The sequence below is a fragment of the Neolamprologus multifasciatus genome, chromosome 9 (assembly GCF_963576455.1).
Source record: "Neolamprologus multifasciatus chromosome 9, fNeoMul1.2, whole genome shotgun sequence".
In the NCBI taxonomy this organism is placed as follows: domain Eukaryota; kingdom Metazoa; phylum Chordata; class Actinopteri; order Cichliformes; family Cichlidae; genus Neolamprologus; species Neolamprologus multifasciatus.
This window is the reverse complement of record NC_140447.1, coordinates 11,386,099-11,410,090: the sequence shown is the minus strand read 5'-3', so window position 1 is coordinate 11,410,090 and position 23,992 is coordinate 11,386,099. Positions and strand designations below refer to the sequence as shown.

General features: G+C 41.7%; 2 protein-coding genes across 5 annotated transcripts in view; both read left to right on the top strand.

Moving 5' to 3' along the window:
• The window catches only part of arhgap29a (Rho GTPase activating protein 29a), a 30,959-nt gene extending 10,255 nt beyond the window's left edge, over nucleotides 1-20,704 (top strand). Inside the window, exons 3-23 of one of the 3 annotated variants that reach the window (XM_085172451.1) lie at nucleotides 3,797-3,940; nucleotides 6,744-6,840; nucleotides 7,157-7,229; nucleotides 7,697-7,757; nucleotides 8,373-8,519; nucleotides 9,430-9,494; nucleotides 9,592-9,702; nucleotides 9,811-9,891; nucleotides 10,328-10,510; nucleotides 10,741-10,878; nucleotides 11,028-11,218; nucleotides 13,065-13,234; nucleotides 13,696-13,824; nucleotides 15,252-15,350; nucleotides 15,480-15,643; nucleotides 16,391-16,579; nucleotides 17,356-17,493; nucleotides 17,765-18,000; nucleotides 18,120-18,435; nucleotides 18,613-18,721; nucleotides 18,812-20,704. In XM_085172451.1, the coding sequence (XP_085028577.1) occupies nucleotides 3,797-3,940; nucleotides 6,744-6,840; nucleotides 7,157-7,229; nucleotides 7,697-7,757; nucleotides 8,373-8,519; nucleotides 9,430-9,494; nucleotides 9,592-9,702; nucleotides 9,811-9,891; nucleotides 10,328-10,510; nucleotides 10,741-10,878; nucleotides 11,028-11,218; nucleotides 13,065-13,234; nucleotides 13,696-13,824; nucleotides 15,252-15,350; nucleotides 15,480-15,643; nucleotides 16,391-16,579; nucleotides 17,356-17,493; nucleotides 17,765-18,000; nucleotides 18,120-18,435; nucleotides 18,613-18,721; nucleotides 18,812-19,713 (3,743 nt within the window). In that variant the 3' untranslated portion in view covers nucleotides 19,714-20,704. The other 2 variants (XM_085172453.1, XM_085172452.1) reach the window with 2 other exon arrangements.
• A 116-nt stretch (nucleotides 20,705-20,820) lies between these two features.
• Nucleotides 20,821-23,992, top strand: part of abca4a (ATP-binding cassette, sub-family A (ABC1), member 4a) — a 30,800-nt gene continuing 27,628 nt past the window's right edge. For both annotated transcript variants that reach the window (XM_085172450.1, XM_085172449.1), the window contains exons 1-5: nucleotides 20,821-21,119; nucleotides 21,557-21,668; nucleotides 21,962-22,055; nucleotides 22,163-22,304; nucleotides 22,464-22,603. In XM_085172450.1, coding sequence (XP_085028576.1) covers nucleotides 21,603-21,668; nucleotides 21,962-22,055; nucleotides 22,163-22,304; nucleotides 22,464-22,603 — 442 coding nt within the window. In that variant the 5' untranslated portion in view covers nucleotides 20,821-21,119; nucleotides 21,557-21,602. The remainder of the gene's footprint in view (nucleotides 21,120-21,556; nucleotides 21,669-21,961; nucleotides 22,056-22,162; nucleotides 22,305-22,463; nucleotides 22,604-23,992) is intronic.

The window sequence follows — 23,992 nt, the reverse complement described above, 5'->3', positions numbered from 1 at the left end:
CAAGAGAGCATCTGCTCCACAGTGTTTTGGTGTTGACGTGTCATCTCAGTGGTGAGCGATCTGACAATGTTTTCATTATGGATCCCCCTCCACTCCTCACTCCCGCAACTCCCGTCCGCGCTCCCAAACAAGAGGCTGGAATGTTGGGTTTCCATGACGCTAATGAAGTAAAAACCTGGCAATGCGTTGCTGGCAGCCTCTGAGCAGCTCCTGATCTGCGGCCTCCTTCTCATCAGGATCAGAGTCTGATCCCTCTGCAGCCTTCATTCACCAGGGCTTATTATGCCCAGGAATGTCTCTCACTCACTCCCTCCCTCATAACCCCCTCTGAAGCAGGGATGTGGGGTGCTGGGGTAAATTGTGGACAAATCCCCAGTAAGAGTACTACCCCAAATAACACACAACCCCCCCACCCTTTTTTTTTTCTGGCTCCCATCAAACTAAAACTCCTCCCCTACTACTCCTTACAATCTTTCCTCTGCTAACTGTCACACTTGGACAAAGATAAGCACAAACTCCTCTCCTTCTTTCCTGTGGAAAGCCTTTGTTGTGATTCATGTTCCATAAATGCTTCATGTAGCAGGCCCATGAGGTGACCAGTCCCACTTGTTTGCCATTTGCCCCAGGGACAATGGGGAATTTTTGGTACTCAAACAAGTCCTCACTCCAGAGTCCTTAGATTTCCCAGGGGAAAACAGAATGATCTTCCCAGAGGCGTGTTTATTTTTTTGCCTGTGTTCAGAAATCCTTCAACTATTTGCAAATTGAAACGTCTTCCATCGCTGCACTGTCAATACCTCTGCCATTATGTTTTTTTAAAGGCACTCTGCAGTGGGAACCAGTTCTTTCTTTGTGTCCCAGCCAGAAAGGCAGTTTAGGGGTTAAATAATCAGTCTCTGTACATTATCCTGTGTCATGCTGGGCTGGTGGATGCAGCCATAATGTCTTGCTAATTAGCCTCTATTTAGGTTTTTCCAATAGGCCACACAGCCGCCATTGACGATTGAAGCCCATGGAGCTTTGCAAAGGAAGACCCTCTGTCTTGTGGGCATTCATGATTTTAGGCTTGTCCTTAATAAACCTTTAGGCTCCCCAAGCTTGATGCTTTCAGGATTCGGTATCCAGTTACTTGGTAGATGAATAGGGTATCTTGCCTCGGTGGGGATGATTTAGTCCATTGTGTGTATGTTGTCTTTCAAAGGATAATGTCCATAAATGGGATCTAAACTGACCAGGACCCATTAAGGGCTCAAGGGTTGAAGCAGCTTGTTGTAAACGTTGACCCTTATCATATAAGATAGTGACAGAAAGAGGTTGTGGGAAAACCCTAGCACCAGGGATAAAAATGGCAAAAATCTACATTCAAAAATACTAAAATAACAGTAAAAAATAACAGAGTAGTTGCTGGACCATTACAAAACAACGTTTGTCAAGTTTTGTACAGCAGAACTGAGTCTTATTATGATGTCTGGTTGTGCCAGAAGTTCACCACTGGCTCCTTTTGCTGCCTCGTGTGGAGCTGGGCAGCTGAAACAAAAAGACTAGAGGCTTATGCCCTCAAAACCCACCAGGTCTTCGGCACTGGAAGGAGCTGCACATGGCATCTGATGATTGATGAAGATGGTTGCTATGGATAAAGATGGGATTCCAGGTCCTGTGGAGAAGCTTTTGGCAAAATAGAAGGAGCAAGCATGTTGGCATGGACTACCATCTCACTGTGGTAGTGAAACAGTGTTGTGATTGAGCTTCTCCCCTCATGAAGTAGTTTTTGGTAATGAGTTGCTTATTTAGTTATTTCCACACATTTTAGGCAATCTTTTGCTGGTTAATTGGTTTGAGTTGCCGCTTGTTGATGATATTTCTCAACAGTCTAGTTGGCTGGACATAAAGTTCCCAGTAAAGCAGCAGAATATATAGACATTTTGCATGTCAGAGCTGTTCTGTTCAAAATGTTTTACCTGAACTGTTGATCACTGTGAGGTTGTTACAGACTGGTCAGTCGGCTGGATTTACATTTCAGGCCTCAGCTAGTATTGTCACGGCGGCCACAAAGACCTAGCATTATTAGCCCCACTGGCGGAACTATTTGTCCCACTCCAAAAGAGAGAGCTAACGAATAAAAGAAAAAACGGGAGACAGCTAAAGTCTTCCTGATCCCCATTTCCATGAAGGGTAATCCAGGGGTGATCGTCAGCACAAAATGCGGCTTTGACCGACTGTGTCTTTTGTGTGTGTGTGTGTGTGTGTGTGTGTGTCTATGTTTGTTTGTGTGTGTGTTTTCGTTTAACCTGTTATTGGCTGCAAAGATATGTGACCTGGAAACAACTATTAAAGTGAAGTCATATGACATTTAAAACATGAAATCAAAACAACCTCCCAAACAGCCTCCTGTGTATTTAGTGTGATTATAGTTTAGGACTCAGCATATCTAGATCACAAGTGTAATTATGTGAGTATGTGTGTATATTGTGTTTGCATGAGTGAGGGAACAGAGGGAGATGTGCCTACCCTCTTGTACTGGTTATTTCTAAGAAAGCCACCCATGCATGTTGTGTCAGCAGTCTGGTCACACTCCACTGTATGTTACCAATAAGTAGCAAAAAAACCTCAGCCTTAACTACCTTAGTTAAGAGTGCATTTTGTCCCCTTGTTAATGGCTGTGACTCACTGTTTGTAAAGTCACGTGCAGTACAGAGAACCACATACCTGAGATGCCGTGTTTTCTTTGGTTCGCTCGCTGGATGGCTGATGATTGCTAAAAGACCATAGTAGGTCTTGTTTATTTATGCGCATAGCAGTTGGGTTCGTGTGTTGCGTCTCTGCCGTCCTCCACTTTATGGTGCGGTCGTCAGGACAGGCTACTAGGAGAACTCAAACCCGGAATGTCACATAGTTATCTTGTCACCAGTATGTAAATTGGTGGGTCCTAGGACTAATCTGTTCAGGGTTTATAAAACGTGATACCATTTTGTTTGATACACTTCTGTTTGGAAACACAGTGGGCCTGCAGACACAGTTCATAGCATAAAATGGCACCTTGGAAACCTGTAATTTTCCAGCTTCTACAGTATCATGTAGCATATGACCTGTCATCATTGAGACGGAGCAACACTGCCAATGATCTCTTTTCTTACTGGTGAAAGGTTAACAAGGCTAATGGATAATCCACTGGCTGTATAATATGTCAGTTTTGTCATTTGAAATGGTTGATTGCATATATCACATGTTAGTTATTGACAAAATGTTCAATATAATTGCCCTTGTTCCATATATTTCTATAAATCTCGAATCTGAGTTCTCCAGCTTTAAAATGTGCAGAGATTATTACTGATTTATTAAGGGATTTGTTTAAGAAGTGAATAAATGAACCTTAAGTACAATACCAAAGCTATATATAGTTTCAAATTGAAAATTTTCCTACTTAATGTTTCAAAAATGTGGCATACTGACACGGCTAAGGCAGGGGTGGGCAATTCCAGGCCTCGAGGGCCGGTGTCCTGCAGGTTTTAGATCTCACCTTGGGTCAACACACCTGAATCACATGATTAGTTCATTACCAGCCTCTAGAGAACTTCAGGACATGCTGAGGAGCTAATTTAGCCATTTAAATCAGCTGTGTTGGTTCAAGAACACATCTAAAACCTGCAGGGACACCGGCCCTCGGGGCCTGGAATTGCCCACCCCTGGGCTAAGGGATTCCTTTTCTCATCAGTCTGGACTAAATGTGAGCATATCTTTCTGACTGTGTGGAAAATGTGTGCAATAAGCATTATTTAACTGTCTTGACAATCTCCAGAGCACCAAGACTGTCTTCACCACGCAGTCCACGAACGTCTCGGTGAGCTGCTACGAGTCCTGAAGGCCATTATCAGCAAACACCAGAGCCTCAACTCAGTGGATATCCTCAGTACAGCTGGAACCGTCATCGCCACGGTCAAAGGTGAGCAAAGATGACCAGCTCCCCCTAAATGCTCACCCTCATAACTTTCGGCTTTCCTGTAAAACATGCCAGATACTCCTCCACTCTTCCTTTAGTCTGTTTTCTGTCTCTGCTTATCTAATCCTCCCTTCTCCCTTGATAGTCTTCTCTGCTGGGCATTCACTATTACCACGTCCTGTCTCTCATACAGTCTTCCCAATCCTGGTTTAAAGAACTTCCCAGAGATTGTTTCTCTGGAGTTGTGTTTTAGCTTCAAGGTGACACAGTTCTTCAGAAGACACTCGAGCGCTTTGAATGCAGCAGCGTGTGTTTCAAACCCCATATAGAGACGAAGAAAATAATATTTGGGAGTCAGGTACCTGATACTTGAAGATGCAGGGAGAAGCGGGTGTCCTTTGTGCTTTGTCTGCCAGTCCAGTGGGAACAGCACAGAGGAATCCTTTTCACTTGCTCATTCTTTAAGATTATGATCTGGCATGCAGGTCAGTTCTTAACTTGGCGGCCACACAAGAATCCCTAGAGTATACCTCGTCTCAATTTGCATTGCAAAGAGGGGCAGAGAGGGGCTGCATAAAAAGCTTTTACTTCTAAGGAATGGTGACATGATGGAGAGGCCTGAGGAGGCTCTGCATGTGCATGTGAATGTGAATGGGCTTCACCTTTAGCTGAAATACTTGGAATGAGTCCATACACATTTGGGCGTGTGCATATATGTGTCACAAAAAAAATAAGCGCTTGCAAGTCCTGTCTTTCATGCAGTAACTTGAGTGTTTATGTGGCACTGGAACATGTCTTTGCACAAGCGAGACAAAAAAGCAGCACTTTGTCAATGAGCAAGGCTTGTATTTGAGAGCTTAATAGTCATTCTGTAAAAACATTGTTATTAATGCTCGTGATTATATTGCATTCATCATTAGAAGGATTCATAAGTATATAGATTGAAAGTCTTCAGCTGTTAGACAAACTTAAAATAATTCTGAGTAATGGTATTATTATTTTTATTTTAGAGGAAGTTCCTATAGTGAATAGTAGATATTATAACACAGTAATTACTTGTTCTTTCCATAACTATATGAAGTGCTGTAACATCTTTCTACCACTAGGTGGCCAGAACTGTCCACTTCTTGATACCCCACCCCCCCAAAAAAGAGAGATGTAGACGGTGCCAGTGGGTTATCAGCTTTGCTCCATTGTTTTTGAGTCACCAAGCCTGATATTTTACACAATAACGTAAAGGTTTGCTGTACATATGAGGCAAAACTAGCAATTTGTTTTGGATTTCTACTTGAAGTGCACCCTGACCCTACGTCAAAGAGTTGTTTTGGTGGAAAATTGAACCTCCCACCCTGTGATACTCTGTTTCCTTGGCATACCTCAGTTCATTTTCAATTACTCTCTGTTGGAGCTTCCGATCCCTTAATTGCAGCACAGGACTCTGCTACTGATGAGTGTTTCGAGAGTGTTGTGCTTTTCGAGTGAAACAATACCATTTTTCTCTGATGATGTAACTTCCACATTTGGACCACTGGTTGGGGCCTGAGCGAGTACTGGCATTGTATTCCAGCAAGCCTCAGGATGTCCTGTTGGGGGGTAGGGGCTGTGCGGGAGAGGAGATGCGAAAGCAGAGCTGTATGATTTGAATGGTGGTAACTGCTGGGGGTGGCTTGGAGACAGCCGTTAAAATCAGTTTTTAAATTTAATTTGAAGATTTTTTCTTTCCCCCCATTGGATTTATTTTATTTATTTTCAGTGGTCAGTCTTTCCTTGTGTTGGTCAAAGGAATCCTTTTCTTGGACCAGCTAAAGATTTGCAAGTATTTTGGTGTCATGTTTAAGGCTTCTTCCAAGGAGTCTTAAGTAGGTGTTGATTTCCATGATCAACAAGGCTTATATCTATTTAGGACGAGGCGGGAAACCTGTTTTGAGGTAGGTAATTGCTGGTTCACTTGTGTGCCTTGTATGTAATAACAGTTCAGAAGACTGGGAAGGTCTATAGTAGGCGTTTGTAGGTGGTTTGCATTATGTGAAACAGATACTAAGAGACCAGGTGGAAGATCTAGAACTCTAGGAAGTTTAGGCTAGTTTTGTTTCAGGATTTGAGAAGTTATTAAAGCTCAAGAAATTCTGAAGTTGTCCCATCTTGGGATTAATGTTCAAAAGTCAAGACATTGAAGTAGGTTTTGAGCTTAGCTAATAAAAAACAAGTGAACTCTGTTAGTTTTCTATTTAAAATGTCTGAAAGTCATTGAACTCTAGAAATCTCCATTGTTCTATTGGAAAGGAAAGACTGAATGAGCAGTGACATCACTGATTTATTGCTGGGTCTCATTTCTGAGCATCTCTCTCCTGGTTTATTTTCCCTCTGCTCAGTCCGGCCAGGAAGTTTATTGTGAAGACTGATTACAGCCGTATTTACACTGGTGTTTTTCCTCCATTCTGTCCTCAGTCATCACTGTGTTTAGATTTTCAGCAGGAAACTACTGCAAGAGCAGATTACAGCCAAATATACACACTCACGGTCTTTGCTTATCTTCACTGATTTAACATAAAGTTGTTTTTGGATGCCTCTGAGGGATTGCTCAATTCTAAAAGGTCTACACACAAACAGTCCTCTAGCTCTCAGAGCTTTTGAGGAGTACAGTCTGAGTCAGAAGAGATTTTCATTCACTCTGTTGTTAACATCATGCACAGGATGATGAATCATATCTTGTGATTGTTGCCTTAAACACAGGATGTCTTCAGTATGCAGGATTTGGGGTTGTTACAGAAAGTTGACTCAGTCTTACTTCACCATAATTTTACAGGAGTGAACTTTAAGGAGGTGAACGAAGACAACAAACATAAGCATTTCGGAGAGATCTACGCCGCAATCGACACATTGGCATTCACCTTTGGCAATGTGTGAGTATGATGTCATTACTCTGATTGCTCCTTCCACAGCTCATTTCACTCGATGATGTTTGTTACTGCGTTCAATTAGTTTGCATATGCACGCAGCTAATGGAGGTCAGCCGATATTTATTAATCTTGTGTAAAAAGAGAGAATAAGAGCTAAGGAAAAATAAAAGCAGTTCTTTTTTGTAAGTGCAGATAAAAACACTGTTTATGCTAAATAAACCCCCCGAACATAATTTAAGTCGTGTTTTTGTGTGTATTTCCTTTTGTGCTTTTCATTCTTTACTGAACCTTTCTTTTATTTTGTTCTGTTTTTCTTCAGAGTGTCTGACTTCCTTATGGGAGATGTAGAGAATGGATCAGTGTTGGGGCTCCCCCTGACTAAGAGAAGCAGGGTAAGAGAAGTGAAATATTTAAAAGTGAGGCTTTAATTTCCTGATAAACATCCTCCAGAACTGCATTTAAGATTTAAAATGAAACTCGTACCTTAGAATATGGGCTCCATTATTAAACATGCATTCATCATCAGTTCATGGACGATGTTGGCTTCTGGCCCTGAATTGTCAAAAATAAGATATGAAAAGTTGCCCAGCGGAGATCAGGGGTGAAGCAACATACATGCAGGTTGCAGCATGATTCTGAAATGGCCTCTCCAAATGATGAATTGATGTCATGCTTTGTTGTTTTCCCACTGCAGGTTTTGTAACTGATGTAAGGAGGAAGCCAAGTTTCTGATAAGCCTTTTTTAAGCGTTTTAGCCGAGCGTACTCTGCTTTGACAAGGAAGTTCGCCCTTCGTGCACCTCCCCTAAGTCTCATATTTATTTATTCAAAAACACTTTTTTGGGTTTTTTTTTTTTCAGTCTTTTGAGAACCTCTCTGTGGAATCTGGAGGATCCGGTCTTGAGAAAGATGATCCGCCAGGTAAGGCAGATCACTGACACACAGCTACTGTACTGTACTGTTCTCCAGTGTGGAAGTTTCAGGAGTGGGGAGAGATTGACTCTGTTTTTTGTCCTCTCCCTGGCATATCTGTGTCTGTGGGGTTATTTGCAGTTATGTCCAGTCACCTTATTCTGGTATTAATGCATGTGGTCATTCTCCTGTCATCATTGCTTCCCTTCAAATGGCATTAATATTGTATATTTTATTGATCCCTGTGGGGAAATTCTTCTCTGCATTTAACCGATGGGCATGGGCTTTTTCAGTGTGTAGAGACGGTACCTTGCTCAGGGGTACCTCAGGGTAGCCGTTCGTTGGATTCGAACCCCCACCTTCTGATCATGGGGCCAAACACTCTACCTACTGAGCTGTCCCTGCTCCCACATCTTAGCCGCATTAGCCCGCATGTTGCTAACTCAAGGTCAGCATGGGCTTTTTCCTGCTGACTCACAGTCATAGATGTTGCTAAACATGCACCTACTCCATCGAGCCATGTTCAATGTGTGTTGGTTGGTTAGTGGGGATCATGTTGCACACGCTTCCTCATGTGATTTATTTTTACTTATTTATTTATTTCTTTTCGTGTGCTCATCAAAGAGTCTTCTCCACCGGTTCAGGCCGAAGAGGTGGACAGGACACTGCAGCGGCAGGACAGCGGAGTGGAGTCAGCACTGGCCTACGCCAAGGCGTGGTCCAAGTATACCAAAGAGCTCCTGGCATGGGTGGAGAAGCGTCTCAATATGGGTGAGTTATGACACCGGTGGATTCACAAGACCAATTCTGAAGTACTGTTAGGAGGCAGCAGCTAAGTAGTAAGTCACTAAGTAACGCCTAAGTAGCTCATGAGAATCCAAAATGATGTCATGGGTTGGTGTCATGGACCACGGTCATGTGCTTTACTCTTTAGTTGCCATACGAGATCCTTTCATTAGCTTTTTATGACGATGGGAACTAAAACGTCTTGTTTTGGACAGTAGATGAGCCGAGGGGCTTCAAAAGGGACATTATATGATGAATAATAATTTTCAGCATTAATGAATATGAACTTGAATCATGCAAAGCTACACTAATGGAGTCTCAGCCATCTTAGTAGCTAATTTGGCCACTTGATCTTAAAAGTAGCTCCATTACAAGATCACTGGGAAATGTCAATGATAACTGTGCTGCACATTGTCTAGCTAAACACATCATTTTAGTGAGTGGACAGTGTAGTGATTCATTGAAGGCTAGTTCCCAGGGAAACCATGTTGATCACCTGAGCTGGACGTAAAACAATGAAGTCTTGTTCATGCTCAAGGTTGAGTTTGTAGTGTGCAAACTTTTGTTTGGTAGATTGGTTAATGAATGGTTTCACTTATCCTGTGACACAGAACGCCCAGTCAAGCTGTACAGTCCATATTATCAGCTCCTTTTCTTAAACACACTGCAAACACTTTTTTTTTTTACTGATTTATCTTTTATCAGAATTAAGGACAATGTGCTGTTGATTTGGAAAGCATTAATGACTTAAAACATTTGTTTGAGATCCAATTATTCATTCAAAATGAAAGATACTTAAATAAAATATAAATTTCTGAACCAGCAGAAAGGACGTTGTGTTGTAATGTTTGTTTAATCTATTTGAACCTGTTTGAATCTTGTTGTCCTTTTGCAGATATTGAGTGTGCAAAAAGTTATGCCAAGATGGCTGAGACTGCTAAGACGCTTGCTAGTCAACAGGTAAGTTGACGCTGCAGTTAACTTGACTTACATCGGCATCGTGTGCATCTCACGCATGTTAGGGACTGAGATTTAAACCTCTTCTGCCTCGTTCAAGGAATTCATGCCTTTCCGTGAGATCTACATGACAGCTTTCAAAAATGACATCGAGTATAGCCAGCTGATTCTTCAAACTGCAGCAATACTCCAAAGCAACAAATTCATGCAGGTAACTGCTGCATTCATGAAATCTAACTTTATCTTGGGTTGTATGATGGAAACAAGTGGTCTTACTGCTTTTGTGGGTGTGGTGTGGATTTTCTGTGTTTCTTTCCAGCCTCTCCTGGCCAGAAAAAATGAGCTGGACAAACTGCGAAAAGAGGTTAAGGAGCAGTGGCAGAGAGAGCAAAAGAAAATGGTGAGTCGACAGTCACGGAGGTTGCACTTTTAAGAGGACCACACACAAATGCACACTGGATCAAAAGCTTCATTGACCTGGGGTCTGAGCCCAAGAATGCTCTTGAAGTGATTCAGCCCGATATACAAATCCAGACAAATAGTTTGTTTTTAACCTGCCAAGACAAGTGCTCTGTTGCACGTATGACGGATTGAGAGACACTAATCCAGTGACTAAGTCTAAGAAATAGTCAAAGTCTTAAACTCTGTAGTTGGACACCATAATAGAAATGTTACTGAACATGAATTATCTCTGCAAATCTGCTTGTGAATTGTATCTTTTTAGCAATTATTGCATGTTATCAAAAACTTAAAAGCCATCTTTTTCTGTGGTTGCATTCGCGTTGTGCACAGCATGAATCTGTGTGTGACTCAAACTAATATGTGTACATCTGCAGCACGAAGCAGACACGGCTCTGAGGAAGGCCCGGCTCCTGCAGACCCAGCGACAGGATGAATACGAGAAGGCCAAGGTGTCGACTAGTCGGCTGGAGGAGGAGCAGACTGGAGGGGGAGGGGGAGCGGCAGCGGCAAAACAGCTAGAAAAAAGGCGTAGGCTGGAGGAGGAGGCGCTGCAGAAGGTAGAGCATCACCTCTAATAGTCTAATCTATCCATTTTAGATATCAGTGAATTTGTTTCCTGTGATTATAAAGCCTTCAGTTGCCATTCGAGAACAAATGATTAGTCTCTATTTGCAACATGAAGATCAGCTTTTAGTCATTAAAGTTCTTATTTCCTATTTTTTTCCCCAGATTTGAATCCATCACTTTAATTGAAAATTTCAGTGATTTGTATTCTTTCTGTTGGCAGGCCGAGGAGGCCAAAGATCACTGCAAAGCTTGTCAGGTTGATGTCGGGGTGAAGAGAGTCGAGCTGGTCAACACCAAGAATGAGATTATCACTCAGATCCGAGAGATGGTCTCCCAGTGTGACCTCACCCTCAAGGCCGTAAGTTGAAATACGTTAAGTCTTTAAAGACATGTTCATTTAAACTGAAACCAGGCTGAGTGGTAGAAATAATGCACACCTCCACCGATAAGTTAACACTGGCTCAAAGTTGCTGAATCATCATTCACTGGAATGTGTCCCCGTTTCAGGTGACCGTCAACTGGTTCCAGCTTCAGCAGGCCCAGGTTGTGTCTCTACCTGTCAACCACCAGACTCTGTGTGAAAATGCCAAGCTGTACGATCCTGGCCAGCGTTACATCGACTTTGTCAGGAGTTTACCTACGGATGCGCCTCGACTCGAGTGTCACTCGTTGGATTCACCTGTCACACAAAACACAGGGTGAGATGTCCCTTCCTCTTATTTGCTGTGTGAATGTGGTCAGAGCTTGTCATTTTAAACAGGTGTTTAAATTTAGTTCAGCTATTTGAACATTTGAATTAAATTGAAATGTGATGTGTTTTTAAGGTAATCAAATTACCTTACCTTAGTTTACCTACCTAAAGGTTTTTACTTGTTATTGGGGGGGGGTGGGGGGGTGGATTTATTTATTTGAAGATTTTAATTTCAGCATCGTTTAGAAGGTATGTCGTATTTTTAGTAGGATGCATGCAATGGAGTTCTGCAGGGTTCTGTGCTGGGACCAATTCTGTTTATATTAACCATGTTTTCCTGGAGCTATGTGATTTGAATTGAATGCTTTTGTCTCTACATTTTGTGTTGACAAACAATTACTTCAACACCTCAAAGCTTCACTGTTGGAACTGTAAATTTAAGTGAATATAGTACTGTAGCTATTACTGTCTGAGACTGCACATACTTTAGTGGTGATAGGTGGAGTTCCAGAGTCAGAGAGCTTGCTTTGGAAAATCTGAAACAGTCGTAACATCGCGCTGGCCGGGACTTCCTGCGGAAATTACTGTGGTCACGGGAGAAAGGAGCTGGGCCAATGGGCTTACCATCAGTTTACTAAACCCCGTCAGGGTTTCCCCTAGCATTAGTTTTGGGGTGGAGGCTAGCCCACTGTAAGAAGCCACAGCAAGAAAACAACAAAATTAAAAGATGAATTAGTTTATTTACCAAATGTAGTCCCACTTTTTCTTATTTCTTATTTTGAGCTGTGCCACTGTCTCTACATTTGGCAGTCATTTATGGCTGGCCTAATTTCTCTAGGGGTCACTGCTGCACATTACTCACACAAGGGGAAACATTGCTCTTTGAAGATTTTCAGCACCATTAAACTCTCGTACACACAAAGTCTGATTGACCAAGATGACACACACATTGGTCACTTCCTAATTAGGCAAATGTAGTATCGGCTTCTTTTGAAGGCTATGGTTAAAAATAGACGGTTTCCCTTTTGAGAGAGTTTTGTTGACGCGGGTTTTGGGTCACACACACAAATACCAGACCGATGGAAATAACAGTGTGCTTTGTTCCCACTTAGTTTTCTCCCTCCACGACCCCCGCTCTCCTGCCTCCACCACACCCACCTCTGATCCCTCTGATCAAAAGAATTCAGCTTGGGAAAGAGGAAATGAAACTTAGGCCCACACACCAGCACTCGTATGCTCTCACATGCACCCAGTGCAGCGGCCACCAAAAGGTTAAATATAGACCCGTGACCTACTTATTGTATATTGTTAGATGCAGCTGGATACTTAGCCTAACAATGGATGGCATCACATGTAGCTTTTGCCATTCCCAAGCTTATCTGTGTCAGTTAGTTGTCATTATGCTCTAATTATCTGCTGTCTTTGATTGGCTGATCATTCGTGGATCGTATCAAAACTGATGAGATTTACAGTTGTAAGTGGAAATTTGTTCCATCAGCAGAGGAGGAAATGTGGATGATGATTGAGCTTAAAATTGTCTTGAAGTCAGTGATCTTACTGCTAGACAGGAATCCTCAAATATAATATTGTAGGTCTCAGATATTCATACTTTGTATGGGGACTAACAGCATTTGGCAGCCAGAAAGCTGAAAGCTTTGCTCTTTGTGAACTTTCCCTATTCTGGGGATAAATAATGTTGTGGTGTAATAGTCCCTGATGGGGGGATACTTTGATCTACATATTATTAATTAGATCAATGTAAACAACTGTACATATAACAGTTTTAAATAACTAAGATAAGGCATTATGATTTTTAAGTAAATAATGCAAATTGATGTCTTTTTCCACCCTAGGATGCCTTTCAATAAGCGCTCACTAAGTGGCAGCCACTCCTCCCACAGTAACCTGTCACAGGCATCTGTGACCTCTGACCTCCTTGTTGGAGATGATGTGGACAGCCCCATCAATGCCCAACACCCCAAGATTGCTGAAAGACGGTCCAACGGTAGCACTGACATCCAAGGTACACGTTTAGTATTTTCACTATTTCTTCTATAAATGCAATCAACAGAAACGGGGTCAAATCATGACATCCTGAGAGAAAGTACAAAAACTTTTACACAGCTTACTAATCTCACTAAGTAAATACCTGCACAACAAAGACGGAAACTAGCACAAGAGATAGTTTTGCACTCGACTACATTGTTGCTGAGGGAGGTACACAACAGTTTGCTCAATGACAAGCAAGTAAACATTTTGAAATATGAAGGTCGGGGACCAGGTTGAAGATTTAAACTGGAGCCAACTTCCCTGTGGTTTGTTTTGTTTTTGGTAATGTGTGCAGGTGTTGGCCTCATTACCTTTAGGCCCGCCTTTAAGTGTTTGTAACATAATTGGAAACATGTTCTTCAACTGATTTTATGATCAGTTTTATAGCATGCAGCTAACATGGGACTATCTTTTAATGTTGTGTTTTTGAACAAGCACTTAAAATTCAGGCGCCATTTCGCCCCTGGACCTCGGCCAATCAGGGTGGAGGGATGTGCAGTGATTCGGAAAGTGCTGGAGGGAGCAGTGAGTCCCGGTCCATGGACTCGCCGACTGCAAGCCCAGGTAGGATTGTGAAGATTGTGAAGTCCCCCTAAAATGATCACTAGCAGAACTGATTTAGTGCGACACCGCACTCAATAGCTATTTAGCTAACAAGTACGAATGCTGTGTCTATCTGCTGGGTAAATCTTTGCATGCCGTCACACTTGAGCTATCAAAAAAGAAAGAAAGAAAATCACATTCACTTCCTGTCGGTATGTTTTTTGTCCCGATAATAAAGGCAGCACGCTGGGTTTTCCCTCAACAGTTGCACAACATCAAACTCATTTGTGTCAGTCTTTCATCACGGTTAAAAGCACCACCCATAGCCAGTGATGGCACATTTTTCTGGACTGACTGTCTTGAGAGCACCTCAGGGCAGCACGCATCTCTTTTTTTTTCTCCTAGCGAACTTGATGTTCACCCAGGTTTGTTGGTGTGTCATCTCAGAGTAAAGAGGCAGTCATGCCTCTTTGTTGCACTCTGCAACGTACGCACACACATAAGAATGTTGCAACGGTTTCGCTGTGCTCCCTGATTGCTGTGCAACAACATGTGTATTTTGCGCTACAGTTTCCTGTAGTTTGTTGTTGTAGTTCTTGTTTTTTGTTGTTGCTGTTTTTTTGCGGGGGCTTTTTTTTGCACCACCCTTCTGTTCTTGGTGGCATCTTTTGTTTTCCATACTTTTGCACTGGGCCTACTTTTTTGTTCTTTTTTTAATGCTAAGATGTTTTCCCGTGTTGGTTTGTTTTGCCCATTTGCACGCACTTTCTTAAAATGCAGTGCTCTGAGCTTTCGGTGCTACTATAATCAGAATGCAAAAAGCCATTTGCAAAGAAGAACGTAACTATAATTGCTGTTATTTTATGTGTTCCTGTCATGGACTTTACATTGAAAACTTTAAATAGCACTATGTCCATTTTAGATGTTACAGTGACAAATTTAGGTTTGGTTTGTAGTAACCTTGGAGAACATAAAACAATTTCCTGTTAAATTGATTTTACCAAACCTGTGTGTAAGACATGGCTTGTTGTTTTGGCTTGTTGTCTTGACTGGAGAAAGTTAGTTGGGTGTTGGTGCACGGTGTTAAATTGTGTATTGGAGTCTGCCACAAAGCTCTCCCAGCCCCCAGAGTGTGAACAATGTCAGCACTTATCTCTGATTAACCTGTTATTGAGCTCATCAGAAGATCAAAAACATTCTGAAAAGGCTCTGATCAGTATTCAACCCCCTCACTCATCAGCCAATCCAGGTGTTAATTCACCACCAACAATAACATGCTGGTTTCAGTTAAGCCCGCCTTTTCATTTGCTACTTTAAATTCGTCAAATCGCTGTATTGCTTCTCAGTTTTACCGCTGAGATGTAGAGCATAGGAGACAGGGAGAAAACAGTGTCTTGACGTGACTGTAAAGATGTGGACTTTTTGGTGTGTCCTACCTTACTGTTCAGGAGACTTCAAGAGGAGATTACCCAGAACCCCCTCCACTGGTACCATGTCGTCTGCTGATGACTTGGATGAGAGAGAGCCTCCCTCGCCGTCTGATAATGGTAAGTCAGTTGTATTCGTATAAGGGTTTCGTGTTTATTTTTTCCTTTTTTTTTAAGGTACTCTTATATGTTCCTTACACTTATAGGCCACATATTTACATTTGTAACAATGCTCCTTTGCCACTGCAGGTTTAAATGAAATGGTAATCGAAACGGCGAGCTCTCCAGGACCCTTTAGAAACACTCAGATGTCTAAGGCGGCCCAAACCCACAAGCTGAGAAAGCTTCGAGCACCTTCCAAGTGTCGTGAGTGTGACAGCCTGGTGGTGTTTCATGGAGCGGAGTGTGAGGAGGTAACCTTGGATTCCTTTCTTTTATTATTTGTATTATTCCTTTCTGTTTGCGGCCCACAGCATTCAGAGTATTACAAATTCACGATAAAGATTGCCAGAGGCTCACAAGAGCTTCTTTATCACTCATGGCCAGCAAAAAAATCAAGCAGAAACAAAAGAGAAAAGCCACCTCTCCCCTCATCAGCATGTTTGGATGAGGAAATAAAGGGAAAAGTTGAAACTGGCCGCAAGCTCTCCTCTGTGACCAAATTCACTAACTGGTCTCAGTTGGGGGAATGGGCGCTAGAAACTGAGGACCTTTTGTTTGTCTTCTGAGGAGTCCTTTCCATCATCCCTGTGCACCCTCTGTCCACTGTTGATTTTAGATCAAGTTTCTGTCCATATGTATTAGATACACTGAAGAAGACAATAAGAGCGGCTCTCAGTTGGAGAAACGCTTTTAAAAGAGGTTATGCAACGCAATAGACATATTGAGAAGAACTGACACAGGAATGCAGCTCACTGCGGAGTCTTGGAATGATTCAGTATGAGTGGTTCAGAGGGTCACTAGATGTGAAGCCTTCCTCGTTTGCTTCTTGGACTTGGTTTTTGGGCTAATTAACAAAAATAGCTACGTTGTGAGGACGTGTTTTTTCGTCAGTTTTTCCACTGTTTTTGTTGACATATAGTTAAAACTGTTCAAGATTTTCTTAGAAATGTTTTGCTCTGTCCCTGTTATAACTGAGGTATGTGTCACTGTGTTTGCAGTGCTCCTTGGCGTGCCATAAAAAGTGTCTGGAAACCCTGGCTATCCAGTGTGGCCACAAGAAGCTCCAGGGAAGGCTTCACCTATTTGGCATTGACTTCACACAGTCGGCTAAGAACAGCCAGGATGGCATCCCATTCATCATACGGAAGTGCACGTCGGAAATTGAGAATAGAGCCCTCAGCATCAAGGTACTTATAATAGGTGTTTTAGTGGTTTGGTTACAAATAAATTGATCATTAATTTTCATGAAACAAAAACCAAAACTGTAGCATAGATCTGCTGGCACTGCCATTAAAGTTCACTTATAAAGCATTCAATACTGTGACCATAAAAGTGGCTGTGCTGTGAAAGGCTGTCATTGTTGTCAGGACTAATCAAAATGTGTTGAGGGAATTTATCTAATATGTAAAAAATGAGTGTATTAGCGACATATGCAAAAATATGTTTTTCTAAAACTATGTTGGCAAAACAATAGTTTTTGTGGATTTAGTGATGAAAGCTTTTGGTTTTTCATAGTGATTTCCATCAGTTGTTCTTAATGCTGTGTAGCCTGAATGCCCAAAGATCATGGGCACTCTGTGTCGGTTTTCAGCCTTGTCCTGTGTGTACACAGATTTCTGTGGCTTCTCTGGATCTTTATTGGCACTGCTAACACACTGTATGTGATAAAATTATTTGAGAGACTTCCTTCAAAGCTATTTGTTCATGCAGTCTTTTACAGAGTGAAAGTGAAATTAGAAAAACGAGTCCTCCGCTTCACCTTCAATATTTGTTATGCTTTTTAAATTATATGATAATTATTGGTTATTTTACCCTTTTTAAATAAGAATGAAGTGTTCTCCCATTTTTTTCGTTGACTGATCTTGTTAGTATTCTGCTCATATGTTTGCCCAGTTTCTTCATATTGATTCCAAAAACTTGTGTGTAATTTTCATGCGCTGATTGCATTTTGTGTGCTCTGAAGGGGATCTACCGTGTGAATGGTGCAAAGTCTCGAGTAGAGAAGCTGTGCCAGGCATTTGAGAACGGCAAGGACCTGGTGGAGCTTTCCGATCTTTCTCCCCACGACATTAGCAATGTACTCAAACTCTACCTGAGACAGGTGGGTTGCTTTTGGTCATAATGAGGTATTTCAGCTTTCATCCTGTGAAGGAGATGGCTAAAGTAGGCTTTGGATGACAAACTGCATTAATACTAAAAATGTGCATTTGTCTGTTTATTTTTGGCGCATAATTCCCGCCGCTTATCACCAGGGTGCTTATCTCATTTCTAATTCTGTACCACTTGTGTATTTATGTCCATATTTTGGTTGCCGCTGTTTATTATCATCTTTGTTTCATTTGTTTATCTGATTCTTCCTCCGTACTTTCCAGCTTCCAGAGCCACTCATCCTCTTCCGCTATTATAACGACTTTATTGGTTTGGCCAAGGAGAGCCAGAGTATCATTGTGGAGGAACTGGAAGCACAGAGAGTTAATCCCACCACTGCGACCCCTGCGCAGGTTAGCGTCGAGCTCAATCGAGTCCTGTTCAAGATCAAGGATCTGCTAAGACAGCTGCCACCAGCTAATTACAAGACGCTGCAGTTCCTCGTAGAGCATCTTCACCGGTAGGGAGGGCTGAATGGATTTCTGGGCATCCCATTACATACAACATATGGATGTGTTTCTCCTTTCTTTTAATAATAGTAGGAATGATCATTTCTTATCTGTTTCATTCTCCTTCCAGGGTGACGGAGCAATCAGAGGAGAACAAGATGACCGCCAGCAATCTGGGTATCATCTTTGGCCCGACGCTGATCAAGCCAAGGCAGGCCGATGCTGAAGTTTCCCTTTCTTCTCTGGTGGATTACCCTTATCAGGCGCTCATTGTGGAGCTCCTGATCAGACATTACCAGATGGTCTTTGACACGCCTCTGAGTCCTGTAAGTGGGACCTCGCCCACAGAGGTTGATGCCCAGACCCGCGCTAATACTCGCCTTATGCAACAGGACAAAGAGCAGCAGCTGATCAGGCACTCCAAGTCACTGGGAGACATTAAAGAGGTAACTACGATACATGAATGACACAGGATGCTGTAAATGTACAATGATAATAAAGAGCTATTCTGTTATCTATATAGCGTGATAAAGTATAAAAACTATACACAGTACTCTTCTTGTTTAGCATGTGGTAGAGTGGTGGGTTGTTTTCTGTTCTTACTGTCTGTCTTTGCCTTGCAGTCGAGCTTAAAAGTGTTTAAAAGGCATTCGTCTATAATTCCTTCTTCACACTTATTGACTGAGGTTCAGGAGAGGATGCCAAGCCTTGATGGAAGCGATTTTGAACCAGGTCAGTATTGTCACAGTAATAGATAATTATTAGAATAACAATCATGTTGTTATTTTATCGTAAAAGCTTTTATTTGTCCTCTTTTTAAAGCTGATGAAACTGATTCAGAGACCCTCAGTTTTTCATCAAGTGTCCCTGAAGTCGCAAAATCTGGGGAGAGAGGCCTGTGTCGTTCTCATCATATCACAGTCACCAGGGTTCAGCTTCGACACCCTCGCAACAAGCTACCGTCACGGCCGTTTAGCATGCCGGCCGAACGGATGCTTAACCGAAGCCAAATAGACGAGAACAACTCCCGGAACGCCACCGACCAAGATGACAGGAAGGGAAGCGGTTGCGACCAGTCCATCGAAGAAGTGGACGAGACTGAGAATACAAAAACAAGAGCGGCCACACATTTCCGGAGTACCTTTATCGACACCCAGACATTACGCAGAACTTGGGATAAACAATACAAACATGAAGTTGCCTCAAGAACTGTCAAAATTGGGGCCAGCTCATCCACAGAGAGTGCAGCAGTGGAAGGCTTGTCAACCTCTGTGCCATCAACCCTCTCCCTTGGAACTACTTACACAGTCGCAGTGCGACCCAACAGGACTATAAAAAGGGAAGATAATGTCACAAAGTATAGCCCCATTGCAACAACTTTCAGAGCCCCCAGAACTCTTCAGCCCCCCCCAGGAACCTTCTACAAGCCCCCATCGGGAAGCAAAGCTAAAGTCCTGCAGAATTGTGCACAAGCTAACAGTGCTGAGGAAGAAGATGAAGAGGAGGAGGATGAGGAGGATGAGGAGGGGGAAATAGGCATTGAGATAGAGGTGTCTGTAGATGAGCCCCTTGAGGAGGACGTTGAGATTGAACAGACAGCCATATCTCAGTCTCCCAGCTGTAGCCCTGAGGAAATGGACCAAAACCAGGCAAAACCAGTGTACCAGAGACTAAGGCCCAGGCGTCTTCCAGAGGTGGAACACAGAGAGGCACATTTTGTTTAAGCCACTTAAAGACATTGCTGTTAGAGCTCCGAGAATCACAATGTGTGTCACATTAGGAGGAACACGCAGAAACATCTGCATTGACTCTGTAGAGAAAATGAGCAGATGTCTGACTGGCACTGTGTAGATTTATTGTAAGTATTATGATATCTTTGCTCCTCAAAAGAAAAAAAAAATGCACTTATAATGCTGTAAATTTTGATTCACAAATCATACATTTACCAATCACTTGCTCAGTATACTCTGGCACACAGCCAGGATATTTATAATTTTTGGATCTGTGCAATTTATTTTTGTTTGAATATTTTGTGTAAAATTCTTACAGGTTCACGTTTGTATGTTTCTATACCAAAAAAGCCCTCGAGGCGTAACAACACTGCATAAAGTTATGGAGATGTGTGGTGCACTTACCTGATAACGCTCTTTCACCATCAGCCTTCTGCCTGCACCGTTGAAGAGTGTTTTAAGCTGTTACAAGTAGTCTGTAATTAAAAACATTGCTAATATCTTTTTGCAATTTAACAACATCTGTTACGTGATGTACTTGGATGTCTGTGTTTGCGTTTGGTCATGTAATGAAGCATCACTTACAAAGGGTATAAATCCACTCGGTGTTTGTACTGCGTGGTGTTAAATGTGTCTGAAAAGCTTTTAGAAATGCTACAGGATTCTGACATGGCATTATTCTTCGTAATTTTAATATATGTACATTTTTTTAATAGCCAAAGCTTTTTTTTCCATTGTTTTTTTTTTTGTTGGTTTTGTTGTTGGATGTTTTGTTTTGTTTTTTACAATTTGAGTAGTTTTATCAATAACCTGAATCTTATGCTTTCTTTGTAAGTAATGGGAAGTGCATCATTTATTTAAATGGTATCTGTTTTTCATGGTAATGTACAAGCCTGGCACAGTGTTGAAAGTTCAGTGTAAGAAAACAGGTACATAAAACAAACACCCTTTTGTAACTTATTAAAATATATCTGACAACTTACAACAGTGATGGTCTTTTGTCCGTGTTTTTTTTTTTTTTTTTTTTTACAGGAATATTAATTCAATCTGTGTAATGCAATAAACTGAGTTCATGCAGTTTGTGCAGGATGATAATCTGCAAATAGAGGTTCAAGTTTTTGTTAAAATGTAAGGAAAATGTAAGAGTGATGGGATTATAATAGTGGTAGGATTATACCGCACTGTTAATGCCAGGTGGCTGGGTCATGCAGGCCTCTACAAATGGCAGAGAGGTGTTAGCAGGCTCCCAGCACCGAGAAAGGAGATTAAAACAATCTGCTTAACTATTCTGGAGGTCTGGAAACAAGCTGTGTTTGCAACCACAGCAAACAGTCTGTAGAATATGCAGAGTTATTTTATTGTTATTGGCGATCAATCTACAGTACAGGTGCTCTTCTGAGGTAAGTGGCAATTTAAGTTGCACTGTGTGCTTTGGATTATGGTGGAAGTATGTGGAAACAGTGAATGGATAGAGAATGTCATCATGATTGGAACTAAACTAGATTAAATGTATGGTGTGCACAGACAGTGTAGGATTTTATTTTATTTTATTTTTGGGGGGGATTGGCGTTAACCAGAAATTGTAGCGAAAGAGCGTTTGACAAGTCTATAATTGTAAATCTGACCATGTCAAGGTCTTGAGCTCATTAACCTCATTACTAAGCTACTGCTAGCTTTCACATGGAGTTCTCACCAGATGAATGGACCGACTTGTGAGTTCATCGACAAAATTTAGCCTTTCAAATGCAAATTGCATTTTAGAGTCATGAGTAGTTTTGTAAGACAAAAGTTAGCCTTACTTGGCCCGTAAGATGTTTTATGGTCTGGTTCAATACAGATTTACTGGCTATAGCCAGCCCCTGCGGGGGTGAAAAGGAGGCACCATGGGGGCAGGAAGACAGGTCAGACTCCTGCTGTGGAAGAACTGGACCATCCGCAGGAGGCAAAGGGTAAAAGCTCCACACTCCAGTTGTCCCAGTAAAGGCTAAGCTACCATGCCTCCAGAGCTTTTGACCCCACCAGTTCTCACATTACTAAATATATCTTTCATTTTTTTAATGCATATTATGCAGTGTAAGTCTTTTTTTTATGCGAGCCCAGAATATACTTAAAAACTAACGCATCTTTACTGATTTTGTCCCAAACTGGGGTTGGTAAGAGTGGAGAATTTGTCAGATTGATAGAAATCATAACTACAACTGGAAAACCTGCTCATTTAAAAGATGTTGACTGTTTTAACCAGGTACGTTTGTTCATGGAGATCTTGTGGCCTGTTATGCTGTTCATGGGGCTGGTGTGGCTACGAAAAGTAAATCCACTTTATCGCCAACATGAATGTGAGCAAACAGTTCTTGGCTGGAAAATATTAAGCACAGCCCGCTCAGACAGAAAAACAATATCCTCTGTATCTAATGCAATTCATAAATGTTCTCATCCGCCTCAGGTCATTTCCCCAATAAAGCCATGCCCTCCGCTGGGGTCCTGCCATGGATCCAAGGAATCTTCTGTAATGCCAACAACCCTTGTTTTCAATACCCCACCCGTGGTGAATCTCCTGGCCTGGTGTCCAACTACAACAACTCCATGTAAGCATCAACTGTAGGCTGGCAGTGGGAAGAGTTTTGGATTCGTATTAAGTGTCTGATCTAAGATGAACAGGCAAAATTATTAAGTCGAGTGAAAGAGATGAATCTAGGTATTTAGCCTTAATAATAATTGTTAATATTATTATTCCTCCTCCTCAGATTGGCTCGGTTCTATTCGGATGCTGAAGAGCTTCTTTTTATGGACCCAGAGTTTTTGCAGCTTGGTCGCCTATGGAGGGAGCTCAATGCTATGAGCAACTTCATGGACACGCTACGTACTCATCCTGAAAAAGTCTCAGGTCAGTGCTCTGGGCTTTCATCAACATCCAGCAGAAGCCTTTAGAAGTAAATCCACGGTCAGAAAGGTTCATTTATAAAGTTCTTTCATTAAAGCAGTGGAATAAAAGCTTTTTTCTGAATTACCCAACAATGGCTTAAAATCAGTAGTTTATTGAAATCTTTATTATTTTTTAGAGGTATTGTGACACATAAGTTGTTGATCTTTTAAAAGTTGAACCCGTCCCCTGGTAATCGCAGTTTACATCACACCTCACATTCTTTCCCATCAGTTTGTCTGTGGCGTCTGCGTGGAGTAACACGATTACATCACAACGGTTTAAGACCGGCTCGCAAACTAAGCTGCTTACTTTTGCTGCTAGCACGCTGTTTATTTGGTGGGAAAGCAATTCATATACCACCCATCAACACTCCCAGAAACACTGATCCCATCTCAAGGGCCTGCATGCAGACTGCGCTCTGTTCACATATACGTGTGCACTGTACATATGCCATGCTTCCCTACTGGCAAAATAAACCTTTATGATGGGAGTGGAATGGAGCTGAGTGCATTCCAGACTTTGGATGATTATGTCTGGCTGCTCTCTGTGCTGCCACTTTCATGCAGAAATATGTAGATGGACTAACAGAGCTAACAGAGATCCACATCCACATTCCACTCATGTTCCCATGAGCCCCGGGAAGGAAAACGAAATCATGTTGTGAATAAAGTTATATAAATGACGACTGTGACTCATGGATATTAAACAGGAAAATCGTCTGACCTCTTTTTCACACATCTGGCATTATTAGCAAGCAGAATCATGATCCACGTGCACTGTGGTGCCAAACATATTTGCTTTGCATTTTACATCGTGGGCCACATACAGCTCACTTTGATGTTAAGTGGGCTGGATGAGTAAAACTCGCCTTTGTGTAAGTGTAAAGATTTATTTCTAAGATGTCTTAATATAAGAAAAATCTGTGCAGTTTCAACAGTACAGACTTTCTACACAACAAGGAAATGTTGCTGTAGAATTATTCCTTAGACTCTCCTGTAACTATGAAAAAGAAAGTTTTTGTCAATTGAAAGAAAATATCCTGTTTTTTATTGCTCAGATAACTTTTCTGTCATTTAGTTGTTTTTCATCTGCTACTTAATTACTTTGGCATAATGGATATGTTAGGAGGTCTTTATCAACAGGAAATGCTATAAAATCTATGAAAATATAGTTAAAAGTCCAAAGATTTAACCTGTCATTTACTTTTTCCAAAGCCATTGGAGTCTTTGCCGAGCTGATTCTGGCTCCCATGCCTTATGTTTGACAACCCTGCTCAATTGGCTTCTTATTACTCTTTTTCATGTTTGATTTCATTTTACGTATTTGTTATTCACATTAGTACATGTGCAT